This window comes from Oryzias latipes, chromosome 6 (assembly GCF_002234675.1).
Source record: "Oryzias latipes chromosome 6, ASM223467v1".
Taxonomy (NCBI): Eukaryota; Metazoa; Chordata; class Actinopteri; order Beloniformes; family Adrianichthyidae; genus Oryzias; species Oryzias latipes.
In genome coordinates, this window is record NC_019864.2 from 15,871,490 (window position 1) to 15,890,886 (window position 19,397).

Here is a 19,397-nt window from a genome sequence, read left to right on the forward strand (position 1 = left end):
TTATAACTCCAATTTACAACAATGAAATCGTCTTGGAGACACTGTTGAGCTCTCCACCTAGAGTAGATTTTAAGGATTGATGACACTACATTTACCCCCACGATGACCGGCCTGCAAACACATATAAATTGAGGCTTTACGGAATAGATTTATAACTGCCATGGCTTATTGCATTTGTACTCTAATGCTCCGTGTCCGTTTCTACCAAGGTCTTGCGGGAAGAAGTTCCAGCACAAAATTGGAAAATTTCTCAGAGAACATGAGGAAAAATAATGGAAGAAATTGTTTTAAATTGCCTCCTGTCTTTTTTTGTCCCTTTGTGAGTACTGTGTCAAGGTCAGGGACAAATCAGTCTTTCTGCACCTCCTCAGCTGGGTGTGTGCGTCTGATGTAGGACAGTCTGAATACAGAGTGGAAGAATAAAGGAATCTGCATTTAGTTTCTGCTACTAAAATTGGTTGTATTTGCATAGCAGCCACCTAACCTTGCATCAAAACGTGACACAGGGCGGAGCCAATTACTCCTTAAGAGCTCTTAGTGTCTGCCCTCTGCTCGCTGATGTGGTCAGCAAACTTCACAGAACAGCATCATCAGTGCACAGCTGTAGTAGGTCTGAGGGTTTTGAAGGTCGATAAATTTGCACATGCCTTATGCATCACTTACGCATCACTAATTTCAATTTTTAAAACAATGAAACTTTTAGAAAATGTTGGAATTTGCAAATAAAATGACTCAAATACCGCCCGAGAATCCTTGTGTAGATTAAAATGATGGATTTTTATTTGCTAAAAATACAAGAATTTGCATGAATCCTTATTGGTATCAATGTCTGAATGGTTTAAGAAGAAGTGCAGCATTTCCCAGTGTTTAATTCAATGTGTTTAGAAGTTATAATTGGCCGATGTGTATGTTTAAAGGTTATCTGACTCAACAAACTTCCTTCTGTCCGAGGAAGGTTGTTCATAGAATTGACTTGTACCATTTTTTTAAAAATGAAGTAAATCGATTATATTGGTTTTGGAAAATACCATTTGGATTTAGACATTTTCACTATAACGTAAAAACATCCAAGCGTCATCACAGCGGACAAGACACATATGATGGCACCAAAAACTGATCAAGCCACCATTCCAGTCCAATGTGTGGGAACACTTTAAATTTTACAAAGACATGTAACCAGTGTGGTAGAATGTTCTAATAATACTCCCTATTGGATTAGTTTGATGTGGAAAAACAACGGTGAAGTGAAATTCATGACACTAAAATGTGACTGGATTTACCATTAATTCTTGTTTATTTGTACACATATTTATTTACACTTGATTATCTTGCAAGAAATCCAAGGAATCTGGAAGATGTCAACTGGACTGTTCAGTAGCCAGGTATTTCTGAGTCACACTGGTTGAATTTTTGGCTAAAGATGTCCTGTCAGTGATCGAATCGGATTGTTCAAAATGAACCAAAAATCGACTTGGAATCAGTTTGGCAACGTCAAATTATCATATGGATCAAATCATTGTTAAAATGAATAGTTATACTCCTACTGAACACACTTGCACACACTCAAAACACACAACAGGAACCACACCCCTTCTTAAATGGGTGCTATAGAGACAGTCCATCCTGCTGCAGCTCAGGAACTAGACAGAAACAGACTTCAGGGGACTACCAAGTCTGAAGAGAGACGATCAGTGGTGCAAACCTGAACCGGTTCTTCTCAGGGGTGGAGAAAAGAGGCAGGTGGCACATATGTCCACATTCTCACTTGTATGCACGCTAATTATTTGAAAGTCCCACTCCGATCATCTTTTGATCTGTTGCAAAAGTGTTCCCAGTGGACTTTTAATTATGATTATGCCATTTTTAGCCCATATAACGTTTTTTTTTTTCTTATTTAAGACATAGTTTCTGCAGAGCGCCAGCAGTTCTTTAGAAATTTGCTTCTGAGTTGGCTCGGAGTACGCCTGCCCCAACTTCCCGTCATCCCCTATATTTATAGTTTCTCCTGTTATCTTACAGCCCATCACACCCCCAATCTTATGGGTGCAACAAAAATTGCAACCAATATTGGAGTCATCCAGCCGTTTGAGTCAGCAGCCAGCTCCAAAAGCAAAACAAAGACGTACATCTATTGGTCTACAAGTGGATGCATCGGAATAGAGAGGAGCAGGCAGCTTGTGGCCCTCTGACTGTGGATTTTACGTATCATACAGGCTTTTTTAAACTACATTCTTTTGTATGTCCTCCATTATGGGAAAAATGCTTTAAGAATATGTTAAAAACATCCAAAACACCACTTTAATTGGCATGGGTCTTTAAGGTTTTTATGTTATTTTTCCATTTTACGACCAAAACTACAATGTGCAGTAAATACAAAAAATTAAGTGAACCAAAATCATTCTAATGTGCAACAAAGCCCATTGTGAAAATGTCTTTAAATATAAGAATCTCATCTGCAGGAAAAGGGGAAAAAAGACCTCAAGCTTTTAGAAAATAAAATGACAGCCATCATAAGAATGAGAAGGAAAAAAAAAGGCAAAGTTGAGCATGATCAAAGTGGAGAGACTTCACACAGCTGCACAAGTCACTCTCCCATTTTGTCCTCTGAGCTACAGAGAGAGGAAGAGAAGGAGGTTGGGTGAGAGAAGAGAAGGGAGGGAGTACAGTGAGGAACTGGTTAGCCTACCTATCCACTAGGAGGAGAGGAGAGGCTGCTGAGGAGCAACAAAAACAGTAAACAGCCACTACTATTAACCACATCAGCGGAGTTCACGACGTACGCCAGAGGAGTACCACCAGCATCACTGAGACGTCGCGTTTGAAGCAGCACAGCCATGTATCTGAACAGGGAAGAGGGCGGCAGCAAAGGTGAGCGCGAGCCACTCTCAGCGGAGAGCATCCCGACACAGTCAAGGTGTTCCTCTTTTGGAGGTGACTCAATGAGAGGATGCTGGAAACATCTTATTTTATTATTATTATTTTTAGATGTAGTGGACATGGGACGCTGGTGAAAAGTGTGGGCTGTTGTTATGTAATATCAGTGCAGGTTATAGGCACGCGCGTCCGCTCCGTGGTTACCTGTTGTAATGAGGGTCCGCAGGTGTGCGGCGTCCCCGGAGTTGTGTTTGCAGCACTTTAAGGGCATCCTAACACAAGGTCACCGCGGCGGAAGCCTTTCGTGTCAACTGCTCTGCCTCGCGCGGGGGCTCCCGCGCGCCTGGCAGGTGTCGAGGTGACCGAGCGGCGGCGGGGAGGAGCACGAGGGAGGGAGGGAGGGATACAAAAGAGGAATATTTGAGTAATCTCTCCCACGTGCACCCGAGGCGTGATTCCATCTCTCCTCCTGCCGCTCCAAAACACACTCGACCCAGGTCCCCTGCTGTTGCCATGAAGCACAGACAAGTCTCCCGGCGCTCAGAAGTCATGCTCATTACCAGCGAAATCTTCAGGTTAGATGAGAATAACACCTGCTGCTACCGAGGACCGGTGCGGAGGGGGGCGAGGGAGGCGTTCAGGAGCAAAAGGCAGAGTGGGAGGAGCCGCTTTTTGTTCATTTCCCTGTGATGTGAGATAATGTGATCTCAAACACTGTACTGTACCAGGGATGTGTGCGGCCAGCAGCAGATAGGGATGAGACAATGGTGGCGGTATGAAAGCACCGCCGTCAAAGCGGCTGATTCACACAGAAAAATAGATAAATGCATCCCCAAACACCACCACCACTCTGACACATTCAACCAAAAAAAAAAAAAAAACTCTGTAAAGAATAAAAAACTAAAGATGCACTTCAAATATAAAAAGAGCTTTCATTTCAGATGATGCTTTTTATTTCCCTTCTTTTATAGCCAAGCAGGCTTTTTTGTGTAAACTGGAGTATGGATTTGTCATTTAAGATGTCAAAATTCTTACTGTATATTTCACATTTCTGAAGAATAGCATCCGGTTAAAGACCCACTCAGATGCAAATTGTGTTTTAACATGTTCTTGAGGTATTTTTCACGTGATAAAGGGCGTGTATATAAAAAAGGAATCTTCAAATTTCTTTCTTATTCAAATCATTGGGAATCAGGAGCAGATGACAACTCATATTTGACGTTGAAGCCAGTAAGCCTAAAGTTTCCTGCTCTGCTCCATTCTGATTCATCTACTTGTACACGACTAGATCCACGTACGTATCTGGCACATAACTGTACGACTGGATAGCTCTGATATTGCTCGGCATTTTTGTTGCACTGATAGTGTTAGGTTGGGGTTGTGAGGGGCTGTAATAGAGGGAAAAAGTGTAAACGAAGAAATGATGGGAAGTAGGGGCGGGCTTACTCCGCGCCAACACTTCTGCCTACAACTCAGAGAAAAATTTCCACCGAACTACTGCCGCTCTGCAGAAATTATGTCAAACAACAGTTTTTAAAAACATTTATGTCTAAAAACTGCATAATTGTTTAAAAGATAATTGGAAATGCTTTTAAAATTGATAAAAATTTGACCGGAGTGGGACTTTAGGTGGAAACTAAGTAATAAGAGATAAAAAAATACTGGTATGGTACTTTTGAAAACCAATTGACTGATTTTAGATGATAAGATGTATTCTTTGCTGTTGTAAAGCCTTTATTACCCTTTTAAATGATGTCACATGTGTAAGGAACATGGATTAGGGCTGAGTTATATAATAAAAATTTCTGTGCCAAAACAGTCTTGTTGTTGCCATTGAATCCTAATTTCATATAGTCTGGCTTCTGTGATCATGTGCCCTGCTGCAGTGAGTGAGTAGATGTTTGCTTCAAGAATTGGCATGCCACATTTGATTGCAATAATGTTGAGTGTTTACCATCTCCAAACTGCAGGGCGATCTCTCTATAGGTGGGAGTGGTCCGGTAGAGCGGTTCTTCTCTGATCAGGAGATTGCAGATTTGGTTCAAACCCTGCCCACCCATGTGTTGAAGTGTAAGACACTGAACCACACATTGCTCCTGGTGGTTACTAGTTGGCGCCAGTGTTCCGCAGTGGAGCCGCCATTAGTGAATGAGTATGTGCATGGTGTAAAGCACTTTGGGCCTTCTAAGTTGGTGGTCATGCGATATAAAAGTACACACCATTTACAATTTCATTGGGGAATGTTGGACATAGGTTGCCAGGTAGGGATCCCAAACAGAGGACACGCCGAGAAGACTGTTTCACTATCAGAGCTAAGACACTTAACTTTGTCATCTGTAGATATCAAAATCCAGTAGACCAATCTGCCCTAATTCTGCTATGACGGCCAATCACCAGCAGCCCTTTTTATGCTGGAACCTGAACATGAAGTGTGAAGAAGACTCAGAGATTTGTTTTTCTGAAAGCTTGACCCATAAATTGACATATTTCGATGGAGGAAGTGTAACGGTGTTGACTGGCCTCTCTCTCACTGGAAACCAACCAGTGTCAATCCGAAATCTTCACATTCACCAATATATCTTTTTTCTACATATGTCAATCATCCAATCCACCAAACACTGATTAAGAATCAATACTAGAAGAAGTTCTTTGGCATTTGCAAAAATTTTATCAAATTCATCATTAGCAAAACCCATGTTGAACCATTCCAAAGGACAATAGACAGAAAAATCCACTGAACACAAATCCTTACTTTTTTGCCATGTTTATTTAACAAAAAAGACTAGTAACTGTTATAAAACTCATAAAATTCCTTTTTTATCCATATTTCTTGACAGCAAAGGTCACAAAGCAGCAAATATGATCCTGTCTGCAGGCTCTTTCTATTGGCAGTTTGCCCTACTGCTTCTGGCATTGTTTCTAATGGGTTTCCTTTGTTCAATTCCAGCCTTTTCTCAAATAAATCAGCTTCATGCGTTTCCCCCGAATACAACCAAATATTTCAAATATTCTCTGCAACCTTATTTTCAGGAAAAAAAATAATTCTATCTGAAACATAAAGTTGCCCTCCGTGGACCCTCCTCCACAACTTTGATGATTACCTAAAACATTCTATGTCATTTGGAGATTTAACATTAATTACTCTGGATAACAGCTGGACACACCCACTTATTCTTGTCCAGTACAAGCAAAATGTGCAATTATTTGTTCTCTATCCCTCCAGGTGCAACTGCATATCTTTCTTTTTCTTGTTCATCCAAAAACAATAGCTTAACTACACACTTGCTACTGTTACATACATTTTCACTGCTGATGCTAGCAACTCTGATAAAATTACAGAGAGACCAAGCTTTTGTATGTTTTTCAATGGGCTTAAGAACACCATCTAATTTAATTAGGCATTTTTTTAGGTGTGTGGGGGGGTGCGCCTTGTGGAGAGCTGAAGTGATAATTAGAAGACATGTTCTGAAAAGTCTGGCTTAGTATGGTCCCAAAAATGAGGAAACATACCCCAAGGGTTATACAGTGGTGGACAAAATTATTGGTACCCCTCAGTTAAAGAAAGAAAGTCCACAATGCTCACTGAAATGACTTGAAACATTCAAAAGTAACAATAAATTAAAATTTATTGAAAATTAAATAATCATAATCAGCCATTACTTTTCAGTTGTTGATTAACAGAATTATTTAAAAAAACAAACTAATGAAACAGGGCTGGACAAAAACGATGGTACCCATAACTTAATATTTTGTTGCACAACCTTTTGAGGCAATCACTGCAATGAAACGGTTTCTGTATTTGTCAATGAGCCTTCTGGACCCGTCCTCAGGTATTTTGGCCCACTCCTTGTGAACAAACTGCTCCAGTTGTCTCAGGTTTGACAGGTGTCTTCTCCAAATGGGATGTTTCAGCTCCTTCCACAGATGTTCAATGGGATTCAGATCTGAGCTCATAGAAGGCCACTTCAGAATAGTCCAACGCTTTTCTCTGAGCCATTCTTGGGTGTTTTTGGCTGGGTGTTTTGGATCGTTGTCCTGTTGGAAGACCCATGACCTGCGACTGAGACCAAGCTTTCTGACACTAGGCAGCGCTTTTCTACCCAGAATGCCTTGATAATCTTGAGATTTCATTTTACCTTGCACAACTTCAAGACACCCTGTGACAGATGCAGCAAAGCAGCCCCAAAACAGAACTGAGCCTCTTCCATGTTTCACAGTAGGGACAGTGTTCTTTTTCATTGTATGCTTCATTTTTGAGTCTCTGAACATAGAGCTGATGTGCCTTACCAAAAAGCTCCAGTTTTGTCTCATCTGTCTAAAGGACCTTTTCCCAGAAGCTTTGTGGCTTGTCAACATGCATTTTTGCAAATTCCAGTCTGACTTTTTTATGATTTCCATTCAACAGTGGTGTCCTCCTTGGTCGTCTCCCATGAAGTCCACTCTGGCTCAAACAATGACGAATGGTGAAATCTGACACTGATTTACCTTGATCTAGGAGTTTACCTTTAACGTCTTTGGAGGTTGTTCTGGGCTCTTTGGATACAGTTCCAACTATCCGTCTCCTCAATTTGTCATCAATTTTCCTCTTCCGGCCACGTCCAGTGAGGTTGGCTACTGTCCCGTGGGTCTTAAACTTCTGAATAAAATGTGCCACTGTCATCACAGGATCTTCAAGCTGCTTAGAGATGGTTTTATAGCCTTTACCTTTACGATGTCTGTCTATTATTATGTTTCTAATGTCCTGGGACAATTCTCTCCTTCACTTTCTGTTGTCCATGTTCAGTGTGGTACACACCTTTTCACCAAACAGCAACGTGACTATCTGTGTCCCTTTAAATAGTCAAACTGACTGATTGAAAGGTCATACCTGAGTTCATCATGACCCCCTGGGCAATTAGTTCTCAGTCTTTTATGGAGGTACCATCATTTTTGTCCAGCCCTATTTAATAAGTTTGTTTTTTTAAATAATTCTGTTAATCAACAACTGAAAAGTAATGGCTGATTTTGATTATTTAATTTTCAATAAATTTTAATGTATTGTTACTTTTGAACGTTTCAAGTCATTTCAGTGAGCATTGTGGACTTTCTTTCTTTAACTGAGGGGTACCAACAATTTTGTCCACCAGTGTAAAAAGTTAGAACAAACTCTTTTAACATCAGTCGGGACTCAGCTTAGTTTCCGTAAGCATTTTGTCTCCTGTCATTCATAAAAATAAAAGCATTTTTTAGTTAATTGGTTTCTGGTTAACTTTTGGTTGGGTTTATATTTTTTGTCCCTCCATGTACTCTTTCATTTTTTTAGTTTGAATAAAATGAATTGAGGTCTTGGTTTTAGATAGGCAGAAGACATTGAGCTAATTTGGTCATTATCTGTGCTCATCTACATATAAAATTCCTTTCTAATATTTGTTTTCCAGAAAATCCACAAATTTGATTTATTCCTGTTACTAAGCTTCTCGTTTTTTGCTTGTTGACAAGCAAGAAAGCTTCTACTTTCAGCTGCACTAAATTCACAATACCTCTGGATGAAATCCCGTCATCAGTAACACCACTGAATATCTTAACATCGTGAGATCAAGGCAAGAGCTAACAACAGCACTGTGCCCACATGCAGCTGGAAACGTGTAATTGAATTCCCTCCTTTGGCTCGTGCATGGCAAGATGCTGCATCACTGAAGTATATATAAATTGGATTCCAATGCCCAGAAAGGAACTTTAGTGTCTAAAAAGGACAGAAATCTCTCTTCTTCATCTTTTTTTTAATCTACAGCGGCTAAAAGCAGGCTGTTCCAGATTTAGAAAGAGCTGATGGTTATGAGAACCAGGGAGTTACTCACCTGAACTTTGATTTCACCTCTGATAAAACAAATGATATTTCAGAACATGTTTTTGAGTGGGATTATGTGGGAATAGAGCAGTGACCTTTGGAATATAGGACCTTGGCACTGCAGGACATTTGGGGATTTTAGGCCTTAGGAATATAAAACCCAGCAAACATTCCGATCTTTGAAACTTGGGAATGTCAGTAGGCCTGTAGACTTCTTAAAGCTTCACCTCAAATCCAGTCTTGATTCCAAGCACTGTCTTTATGGCCTTTCCTCCAACACAGCAAAACAAAAGTGAGACGTTGCTGTTCTTACTTAATAGACAGAAATAGATCTAAAATATGTTCAACTAAGGGATGTGATACATGAACAAAACAGGTTTTGCAATCAAGATAAAACAGCTTTGGTATTGGAATGTTTATGAAAAGCACTTTTATTGATTGAATTAATTTAGTTTATCTATGAAGCCTCAACCAAGGCTGACTGAAGGCTCTATGCAAGGAAAGGAAGAAAAACAAGTTCACAAACTCAATTGTCATTGTAGCAATGCAGCATTGTTCACTAAAACTGAAAGTGCAACTGCTTTCAGTGTATTTCTAAAAGAAAGAGAGGAAATGAAAACAAAAATAAGAGAAAGGTTAGCATCAATGGGAAATGAATTGTAAAAGCCAACACTTCATATTTAAAACTAGACAGTTTATTGTACTTGTTATTGCAGAGATTAGTGCATTGAACCTGCCAGGAGAGTTTGTAGACCTGAAATAGTTTCATTGAGACATGCATGTCATCTATTTTGACAGTGAGCAGTGTTTAGCATGGTTGAAAACGTCCTCTAATCCTTTAACTTTTATGGAAACATCTATATGAAGGCAGGAGTTCAAACATTAAAAACCCACTCCAAAATGAAAATCATGTTCTTGGTGTTTTCAGCGCGTTCTTGTGCCATTTTTCTGATCAGTTAAAAATTGCCTTTCTAAGTTTTTCTTTAATCAAAACCACTGTGAATCAGGAGCAGACGAAAACATGCAGTTTGAAAAAGCGCATATTTGCAACACGGAAATCTTTTGTGTGTATCCACCCATCCTGACCAATCTCTGTGCTACTGGAGTTTCTGTTGCCTTATTAGCTCAAAGTCTGTCTCTGTGGACCTCCGTGTTGCTGTAACGTCATGGATCGATATCTCCCATCACGTCGATGCCTTCTTTCAAGTCAAACTCCATATTTAATCGACGTCTTCACTTGAATCGCATATAAAGGTGTTTCCCTTTCCGCACTGCTGGGGCCTTTACATTCACATGGCCTCTCAAGGTGGAGTGGCAGGGGGAGGGAGGAAGGTTTGCCAGGAATGTATTGATTATGGTGTTAGAGGATCAAAGGGGGCAAGGGCAAACAGGTTGATCATTTGTGGGTCTGATGATTCCCACAGGAACCTACACTTTAGCCAAAAAAAAAAAAATTGACATGACACTTTCAACTAATTTTAAACTCAGATTTAAAAATAATGATTAAAGCAAGTAGAATGGAGTAGGTACTTGGATTAACTTCACACCCTGTTATTGTCTTTTCTTTTTGAGGGCTAAATTGTCATTGTTTTTTAGAAAGCTTTCAGTAACTATTCAGTCTTCTTCAGATAGTCTGCTGTTAGGAACCAACAAATGCCCATCAAGGCCTAAAATACTTCACATTTATTAGACATTTTGAACAATATTTTTGACTGTCTGGAGGAATGAAGTTTTATGGTGAGTATTTTTCTGTTTTCACCAGCAAGTGTGAAATTGATGACAACCCCATCACAACCCGGGATGCAAACCAGAAGACTGACCCAAATTCCGAAGAACCACTTCTATTCCGTCTTCTTGAAGGAGATCTCTCCAGCGGGGATGCAGGACAGCTTTTTTTAAAAAATTTTATTAGTTTATTTAATAACCGAAACAAGGAGAAGTTTCATTGCTTCACACAATGATGGCTGTTTGATGAACTGATTGTGGAACTGATGTCTTTATACAGACATCACGTCGTGGGAAAAGGGTTCAAGTAGAGGTTAGTTTTGGGAGAGATGTTCACAGGGGGAATCGCGTCATGCATTATTCAGAGATTTGGCCTGATCTGTAAAACTGACAAGAAGAAGGCTGATCACCCCAACAGCTTCATGGCCTCCTCGGGGAGAACAGCATTGCAGCAAAGTTTAGCCCAATTCATCAGAAAACAATCCACAAAATTAGAGCTTCACTTTATTTATTTTTTTACCCTTTTTAAATGCACATTATGGTGGCGCTTTGCCTGGAGACAGGGTTTGTGCATCAGGGACAAATGGCCTTGAATGCATGTGATGTTGTCTCACGCTCTGTTCTCTTCTTCTTTTTGAATACAGTGAAGCTGTCAGATTCATTATTGATTTTGTATAAAGTTTGTCTATAGATTTTGGGCTGGAGTCCAAACCTCTGACCACAATCTTTAAGTCTGGAGGTCTGGCATACACAATCTGGACGAAATAGCTCATCTGTTGGAATGTATTTATTATTTCATTGTTGTAATATTTGGTCACGAATCTGCAAATTAAAATCTTATGCAGCTAAAAGATGGCTCCATTGTAGATGAGAAATGCAATGAACGGGAATGATTTCACTTAAAATCTTAAAATCAAAACACACATGTAAAAATGTTGGTGATTTCATTACTTTCATCAGAGACAACATTGTCACTTGTGAATGCTGCATATGAAGCACTTATTGCAATATAATTGTGTTGTATTAACATCTGAATTAAAAAAAGCCTCATCTTCTTTGGTGGCATCTGCAAATTAGAATTATGCAACCGGTGACATTTAGGTGCAAAGGGAATGTACCCAAATGGCCTCATCCAAATGTGTGTGGTTCCTTTAGCAGAACATGCAACGTCGGTAGAGGACCGCCAGGTTCCCTACCTCTCCGTTATTATTACCCTTTAGAAATTGATAATGTCCCTGTACTTCATGGCTGTTTTGCTAATGTAGGATGGGAAATTATTTGGGGCGATTGCTGTGGCAGCCTTGTAATGTCCATGCCTCTTAGTGTAGGATGAATTGAAAAAAAGAGCTGCAGGCAAGAGAAAAGGTATCTGGCTCAGCAGCTTTCCCCAACAAGCCTCTGTGTCTTTGATCAAACTTTAAAGAGGGATTAATGGAGATATTGCAGCATTTCATTATGCTGCGCATTTCCTCACCAAATATTGTTTAAAGCATGACGATTCAACTGCATGCCACCCTGTTGTCCTGTCAGCTCGTTTTGTTGCAAAGCCTGGATTAAACCAGCATATTCTGCCTGCTCAGATCATTGGGGAATAATTTCCGCACAAACCTTTGGATATGAAAGGTATAAACTGGCATTGGAAGGGAGTATTTATGAAGCGAGCTTAATCGGCCTGTTTGATATTGAATAGGCCACTGTTCTTTCAGCTTAGGTTTATTCAGCTGTGAATGGATAGTTAAATGTTTAACAGCTCCCATTTATGGCACAGATGTGAGCGGAGCCAAAAAAGCTCAAGAATCTGCAGAGTCAGAGAAGCAAACTTCAGCGGTTGGCAATTAAATGCTTTTGTGGAAACACCTGCGATGAGACGCGGATTTAGACCTGCTCTTCTACTGAGAGAGCTCCTCGTCCTTTTCCGGTGAGACAGGAAGCCGCTTGAGATGACAAAGTTGGATCATGCTTTAAAAGGAGCACGGGGAAGCTTAAAAAATGCCATTTGTATTTGAAAGGAAGGAAAAGTTTTGTGCCAATATGAGGAAACTGATGTTTCGGTGAAGCAGTTGGTGGAAGCTACGATATCATATTTGGCACAGGAGGCTACGATCCATGTGCTGCATTTATTGATTCAGCTTCTACAGTGCTTTAGTTATTTTTATGTTTCACTTGCTCAGCTGTCTAATTGCCTGGAGCGGGGAGCTCTTTCGCTTTTCCTTTCCTGGCCATCTTCTGCTCCTTTCTAGGGGAGAAACAGAGAATGGACCGCGGCGGTTAACATCAGCTGGCCGGGGGAGGACTGATAGGAGGCAGCAGCTAGAAGGGCAGACAATAGAGTGGAAGCGAGTGGTAAAAGATGGAGAGAGAAAGTGAAGCAGAAGCAGAGCACAGGCAGAGTACGAGCCCTGGAGTGCTAGCAAGTCAAGGTCATGCAGAGGAGACGAAACCCTGAGTGTATATGTCTGTGCGGACACAAAACGAACGGACTAACGGAAGCAAAGGCCTGCATAGCAAAGACTGGAAGCTGATGAAATTCAGAGGAGGCAAAGGATGAAAGGGCTTCTTAAAACTGCTTCTGAAGAGTTCGCAGTCTTAGCAGCAGTTTAATTTTTTAAACTTTATACTTAGAGGCAGTGCTGATGCACTTGTGCTATTTTGGTCACTGGACCTGTGTGTGCCAAGCGAGTGGATCCAGTGCACGTGTGCCGTTTCTTCCCTCCTCCCACCACTCAGTGATGTCCACTGCACTGAGGCAAGTTCCCCTGTCAGCAGTGCATTCTAAATATGTGTGTTTTAAAGATGAAACGCTGCAGTTCAGCTGAAACGTCCTGCCACCCTTTTTTTTAGTTCCAAAGGCAAAAGATACAAAGACCTTTGTTCGCATCCAAAGAACCGACTCTTCATTACATGTCAGACTGTGTTGGTTTTTGTTTGTCGATGTACAATCAAAATGTTTTCAACGCGGGGGTGTGGTTTGCTGAAACCATTATCTATTTAATTAAACTGCCACCATGCAAAGAGTCTCCCGGAAATGTGATCGCTGTTGTGCCTCCAAACATATTAGCCGTGTTTACATGTTAGACGCTGGAGAGATTATGTGTGCGAGCAGTTGCTATAGTTTTTAATGAGCTGATGTGAAAAATCTGCGATGGTGAGGTCCGCCTTGTGAAGTCGTGACAACACACGGTCACAATATTTCACAGGAGGTCAAGAGTTCAGGCTACACTTGAACACTGAGGCTACTCACCATTGTTTCAGAGTCTCCTCCTTAATGTACTCATTCATTCTTAGGGCATTTATTTTTCTTTCCAGTCCATCATCCAAAAATACTTCATGGAAATCACTACTAATCCCTAAATTAAACTCCCAGTGATCACACAGTCCTTTTCAGCGTAAAAGCCCCAGTGAAAATTTTACAAAATGATCCTGTCTTCGCGCTTGGTTGGAGATAAATGATCTATAATCTTTTTATTGCTGTGTTTGGTAGTCGGTAGGTAACCAGAGAAGCGCGAAAAAGGTTTGATAATTAGCTTTAAACCAGAAACGCTCATCTCAAAAGTTACCTTGTAACCCTTGTGCTATCCTAGGCACTTTAACATTGAGAGTTGGGTCATCTAGACCCACTAGACAGTCCGCTGAACCTTTTTTCTTCAATGATTTGTGATCTTCACTGGTGTCCATGGATTACAAGAAATCTTTCCACCTTTATCATGGTAGGGAGAACACGTCAATGTAAGGGTGGGGTCATCTAAGATAGCACAAGGGTTAAAGACCCACTCCAATCAAAGTTGTGTTTTTGATGTTTTTAGCATGTTTTAGAGGCATTTTTCTCATGGCGGAGGGCATTTATAAAGAAAATTAAGATTAAAATCCATATCTGAGTATTTCTTTATTCAAAATGATGGTAATCATGAGCAGATGAAAGCTTGTAGGTGTGACATACTACAACGGCAGGTCACATGTTCCGCTCCAATCTGATGCACCCACTTGCAGACAAATAGATTCATGTACGTCTTCGTTTTCCTTGTCTGAGCTGGAATCTGGCTCCAAATTGTATGGATGGAAAGCTTCAATATTGCTTGCCATTTTTGTTAAACTGATAATTTTAGGTTGGGGGCGTCATGGGCTGCTAGAAGAGCGTGTTAACAAAGGTATGATGGGAAGTGAGAGCAGTCTTACTCCGTGACAATGGTCCCACCCACAACTCAGGTGAACTTCTGATTAACTCCTGCAGCTTTGTTGAAACTTTGTCCTAGAAAATAACCCCATTTTTAAAAAAAACAAAAAAAACAACGTAATTTGAAGACCATTGAGAATGCTTTTAAAATTGATCAATGTGCCGTTGCTCATAGAAAATGGTTTACTTTCGGCTCCAACGAAATGAAGTCAATTCAGTCTGCATTTTTTGCGATATTGTCGTTAACACGTTGGAACCAGAAATCGTCAGTATGCCGTAATCGGTCCCATTCAGTCTGAGTTATCATTTCAATGGCAACCACCCTCGCAAATCATAAGTGAGTTTGTTTGAAGTCCACAAACCTACCACTCGACAGCTAGTCGTGAGAATCTGTCAATTAAACTTTCCAACATTTGATATGAGACCAGATACTTTTATTGAGGTATCTGATTGGTCAGTTTATAACTTTAAGGAAAAAATGAAATGAAAAAAAAAGATTACCAAGAACTTCTGAAAAAAGGTGGCAGAGCAAGAATAGCTATTTTGACAAACAAAAGTAATAGATGTCTATGGGACTTTTTGGGTACCCACTATCACTCAGCTCTTTCTCCTGTGCAGTCAATGGACCCAAGATATTTCATGCATGTAATTTGATTGGCAACCACCACACACTAAGCTAGTTGATTGCAAACTTAGCTTAAAAATAATGGAAAAAGAAATGTCTTTGTGCTAAATCTCGTCAGTGTCATTTGCACTGTTAGCAACTGCACAAAGTGTAGCACTAACACGCTGTAATCAGCCCATTATGGGTCTTGTTATAAATGATTTGTGCTGATATTTGCCTCTCAACTCTTCCAGTCCAGGAAATACTCCTGCTGAAAAGCACCTAAAAACAGCGAGTAGTTGCCTTTACTATAATTATCATTATTGTGTTTTACAGCTTACGCAAATTATGATGTGGAAGCTTTGGAGCTGTTGCTTTGTTGAGTTTGGTAGTTTTATTTTGAGTTTGCTGTAGAGGTGAAAAACCTCTGGCTCTGGAATTCTGTTTATTGCATTTAAATAGCTGCCTTCCTCTTAAGCAAAGTTCACACGTACCTCCAAAAATCACTGGTTTGTTTGTTTGCGGTTTAAATGACTCTGTTTTTCAATCAAAATCAGGAAATAAGTGTCTGGATAAGAATGTGACCTGCTGCTGCCTCAGTGAAGTGAGTACTAGTTGTTGGGGTGTTCATTTCCTTGTTTAATATGTAGTCACACAGTATCTTGGTATTTAGAAGAAAAACAAATCTGTGAATAAATTTATTTTAAGCACCTTGTTCTTGGCAAGGTAATCAGACTGACAGATTGGGCTCTGTGAGCGTCAACTTATCAGCTTGGCTGCCTGAGCAATTCCTCCTTCCTGGATGTCGAATTTTTAAATTCCTCAGAAGTCATCAGCGTGGCGAGATGCATCTTTGTTTGCCGTTTTTTGCTGTACAAGTATCCACTCTCCATGGATTTGGTCCCCTAACTGTTTCATAATTGGCACCAAAATGATGGAATGATCAGTTTTCCTGGACTCCACTTGAGCCAATAGGGTTGCTTCTGACTGTGGCTAGCACTCTGCAGCTTACTGTTTTCCATTAGCAGCTTGTTGCTGCATCACAACGGGTTAGGAAGTACACACATTGTGCAGATGAGGAGGGTGAGAACTGTTCTGGAGAAGTGGGATGGGTCACGAACAGGAGGGGAGTCATTGTCTGTGTGTGTTGTTTCCCAGAAGCATATGATGATACCAGGCAAAGCTTTCATCATCAAACCTCAGTAAGCCCTCATTCAACTCACTTCAATGCAAAAATGTAATTTTTTTTACTAAATATACTCTTGGAAAAAGATCAGAGGAATTTGTTCTCATGGTTTCATGTCTGCCTTAATGTATCAAGGGATAGCATTTCATTGCCATCAGTCCTATTGATTTTGCAAGTCCCTCAAGACTCCCTGTTTGACTGATCAATAGTCAGTGGGGAAAAAAAGAGTTTTTGTACAGCATGTTTGTTTTTTCCCTATTTTTCCTAATGAAATCTCCTACTATGCCCCAAATGCCATTGTAAAGGCTAGTGGTGAATGACAACAATGCTTGAGGCTACAGCATTATGCTGCTTGGGGTTTTTTGTATTCTCACTCTAATTTAGAATTGTGTTGATAATGCCTTTACAGCAAACAAGCCCCTTGCTCCTAACATCTCTGACCCGGGGGTCACAGCACCTCCACACTCAGCTCCTCGCTCCTCACGGCTCTCCATACTTTCTTTGGACTCCTCCTCATGGAGAGATTATTAATCCATTTAGAATTTACAAAGATGGCACAATTCGTCAGTTTTTAAAAGGAAAATGGACTGCATCCACAATAACCCTGCATTGAATTTTTAAGGTGTACCCTCTTAACCCTTGTGCCATCCTAGGCACTTTGACATTGGGAGTTGGGTCATGAAGACAATGATTTGTGATCGTCACTGGTTTCCATGGATTACATGAAATTCTCTCCACCTTTATCCACCTTTGTCATGGTCATCTTGAGCCCATAGGATAGCACAAGGGTTAAGCAGTGTGGGGGAAAAAAATCATTACACTCTTGTAATTTTTTTTTTGCATTAAATGAAAAAATTGAAATAAACAACTATGAAACCCACAGTCATCTAAAAAAAACTAGATTTTTCCTCTGCAAAACACAATAGGAGCCAACTATTTAATTAAAACAAACAAACTTAAAGGCATCAAAGAAGTCTTGTACTCATATAAGTGAAGATGGCAATCATTCTGTCTAAAACATGTGTCAAACTCAAGGCCCCCGGGGGCCAATTGTGGCGAGCCATGTCATTTTATGTGGCCCGCGAGAGCATAAACGTTTTTAATTTCTTAGAATAAAAAATAAAAATTGGTGTGTATTTATTCATATCTAGGGGGAATAAGGCTTGAAATATCGGATTGGACAACTATACATTAGACTTAAACACTGTCCATATAACCTAACCTGACAGAATCAAATTTCAAAGGATTTATGCTAGAGTAGCAAGCAAACAAATGTTTTCTATGCAACTGTAATTGTCACTTTAAAAAGTTTTAATAAATAAATAATGAGTTATTTAACATTAAGGAGTAGTTACATTTATTTTTCACAACATTTAGTTACATGTATAACTTATATCTGGCCCTTTGAGGACAGCCGCTATGCTTATGTGGCCCTCGGTGAAAATGAGTTTGACACCCCTGATCTAAAAGATCAGCAAATAGGCACATTTGTTAAATACTTCTATTAGTCTTTAAATAAAAATCTTTTTCTTGCCTTTGCAAAAACTGTAGTACACTATTACTGGTCATCAAAGCACTTTTTCTTTGTAAAGCAAAAGTCATTGGGGAATAGTTTGATGAGAATCAAAGCAAGCTAACTCACACTGGAGGTCATAAGATTAAGCCATCAGGACAAATAAAGAAAATCTGTCCTAAAATTCAGAACTTTCCCAGCCCACCACCTTCATTCTAGATAGCTATGTGCTCATGTGCAACAAAAAACCTTTGTTGTTTCAGCTACTTGCTTCCTCTAATTGGGTTTTTCTGATTCCCTGTTGGAGATCCTTTAGCCGTCAAAATCCCTGTCAACAGAACTGCTGATGATTCCTGTCTTTCTTGGATTATCACAGTAAATTCTAGAAGCAGATTTTTTTAAATCTACATCCTAAATTTTTAACGTTAAGTATGGTCTTACATATTTAAATGTGAAAGAGAAAACCCTGTGTATGTGTTTGTGCAGATCTAAATGTCCTGGCATTTGTGCAGATCGTCATAACACTTAGTTCAAAAGCACAAAAATACACTGGATTACCTGATTTTGTTGCCCCTATTACTGCTCCTACCAGCCATCTAACTTTTTTGTGGTCACAAGCTTATCGTTCTGTGTTTGCTTTGGCTTTGTGCAGCTGGAAGAGCACAATGAATTGGATGCAAGCAATTGTGCATGCATGAGAGTGAGCTCAGAGAGCTGAGCCCTGGACTCAGTGAGGCTGAGGCACACCAGATTGGGCTGACTCGTCCAAGCAGCACATTTCCGATTGGTCTGGGCAACAAAGCTGAAATGTGCCTTTCATGGCACTGGTACAAACAAATAGGAGCGTACAAAAAGCCCATTCTTTGTCTTTGTGAAATGAACTTTTGCGCAGCCAAAGATCCTACTTAATTCACTCAAAATTCATTGATTAATGCTGACCACCTTGAGACTTTCCTCAGTAATTATGGTCTTCAGGCTTGGGACGGGCCACTGATACTCCTAATGAGTCATAAAAGGCAAAGAATTATACACTCCAATAGTCGTGACATTGAGCAATATTTCAATATTTGGCCACTTACACTTGGAGTCTATTTGCCTACAGACTTGGCACACTCTCCATTGCCCTCAGACATGCATTTACACAAGCAAACAAAGAAATCTTGACTTTGCAGTCTCTTGGTGTAGTTTCTGTGCACTCAGGATATTTGGGTACAGGCTGAATCCTGCTGCACAGCCCGGAAAAACAAACAGGCAGATCAAACAGAGATCCCATACAGCGCTGTGATTCAGTCCAACTCTTCGGCACCCAATAAGCGTGGCCGATTATGTAATCAAAACAAGAGGCCTAAAACCACAATATGATAATTGTCCTGGGAACGCTCAGTGCTCGGACTGGAACGCGCTTCCTGCCAGAGGTTCCATGGTGGTGCTGTTTGTGAGTATCTGCACAAAAAGATGAGGCTGATTGAGCTGAAGTAGTTTGATTTTGATGTGATT

General features: G+C 40.2%; 1 protein-coding gene across 2 annotated transcripts in view; it reads left to right on the plus strand.

Moving 5' to 3' along the window:
- The first annotated feature begins 2,321 nt into the window (after positions 1-2,321).
- The window catches only part of LOC101169108 (synaptotagmin-7-like), a 97,792-nt gene continuing 80,716 nt past the window's right edge, over positions 2,322-19,397 (plus strand). Inside the window, exon 1 of one of the 2 annotated variants that reach the window (XM_023955760.1) lies at positions 2,322-2,868. In XM_023955760.1, coding sequence (XP_023811528.1) covers positions 2,835-2,868 — 34 coding nt within the window. In that variant the 5' untranslated portion in view covers positions 2,322-2,834. The remainder of the gene's footprint in view (positions 2,869-19,397) is intronic. The other variant, XM_023955758.1, reaches the window with a different exon arrangement.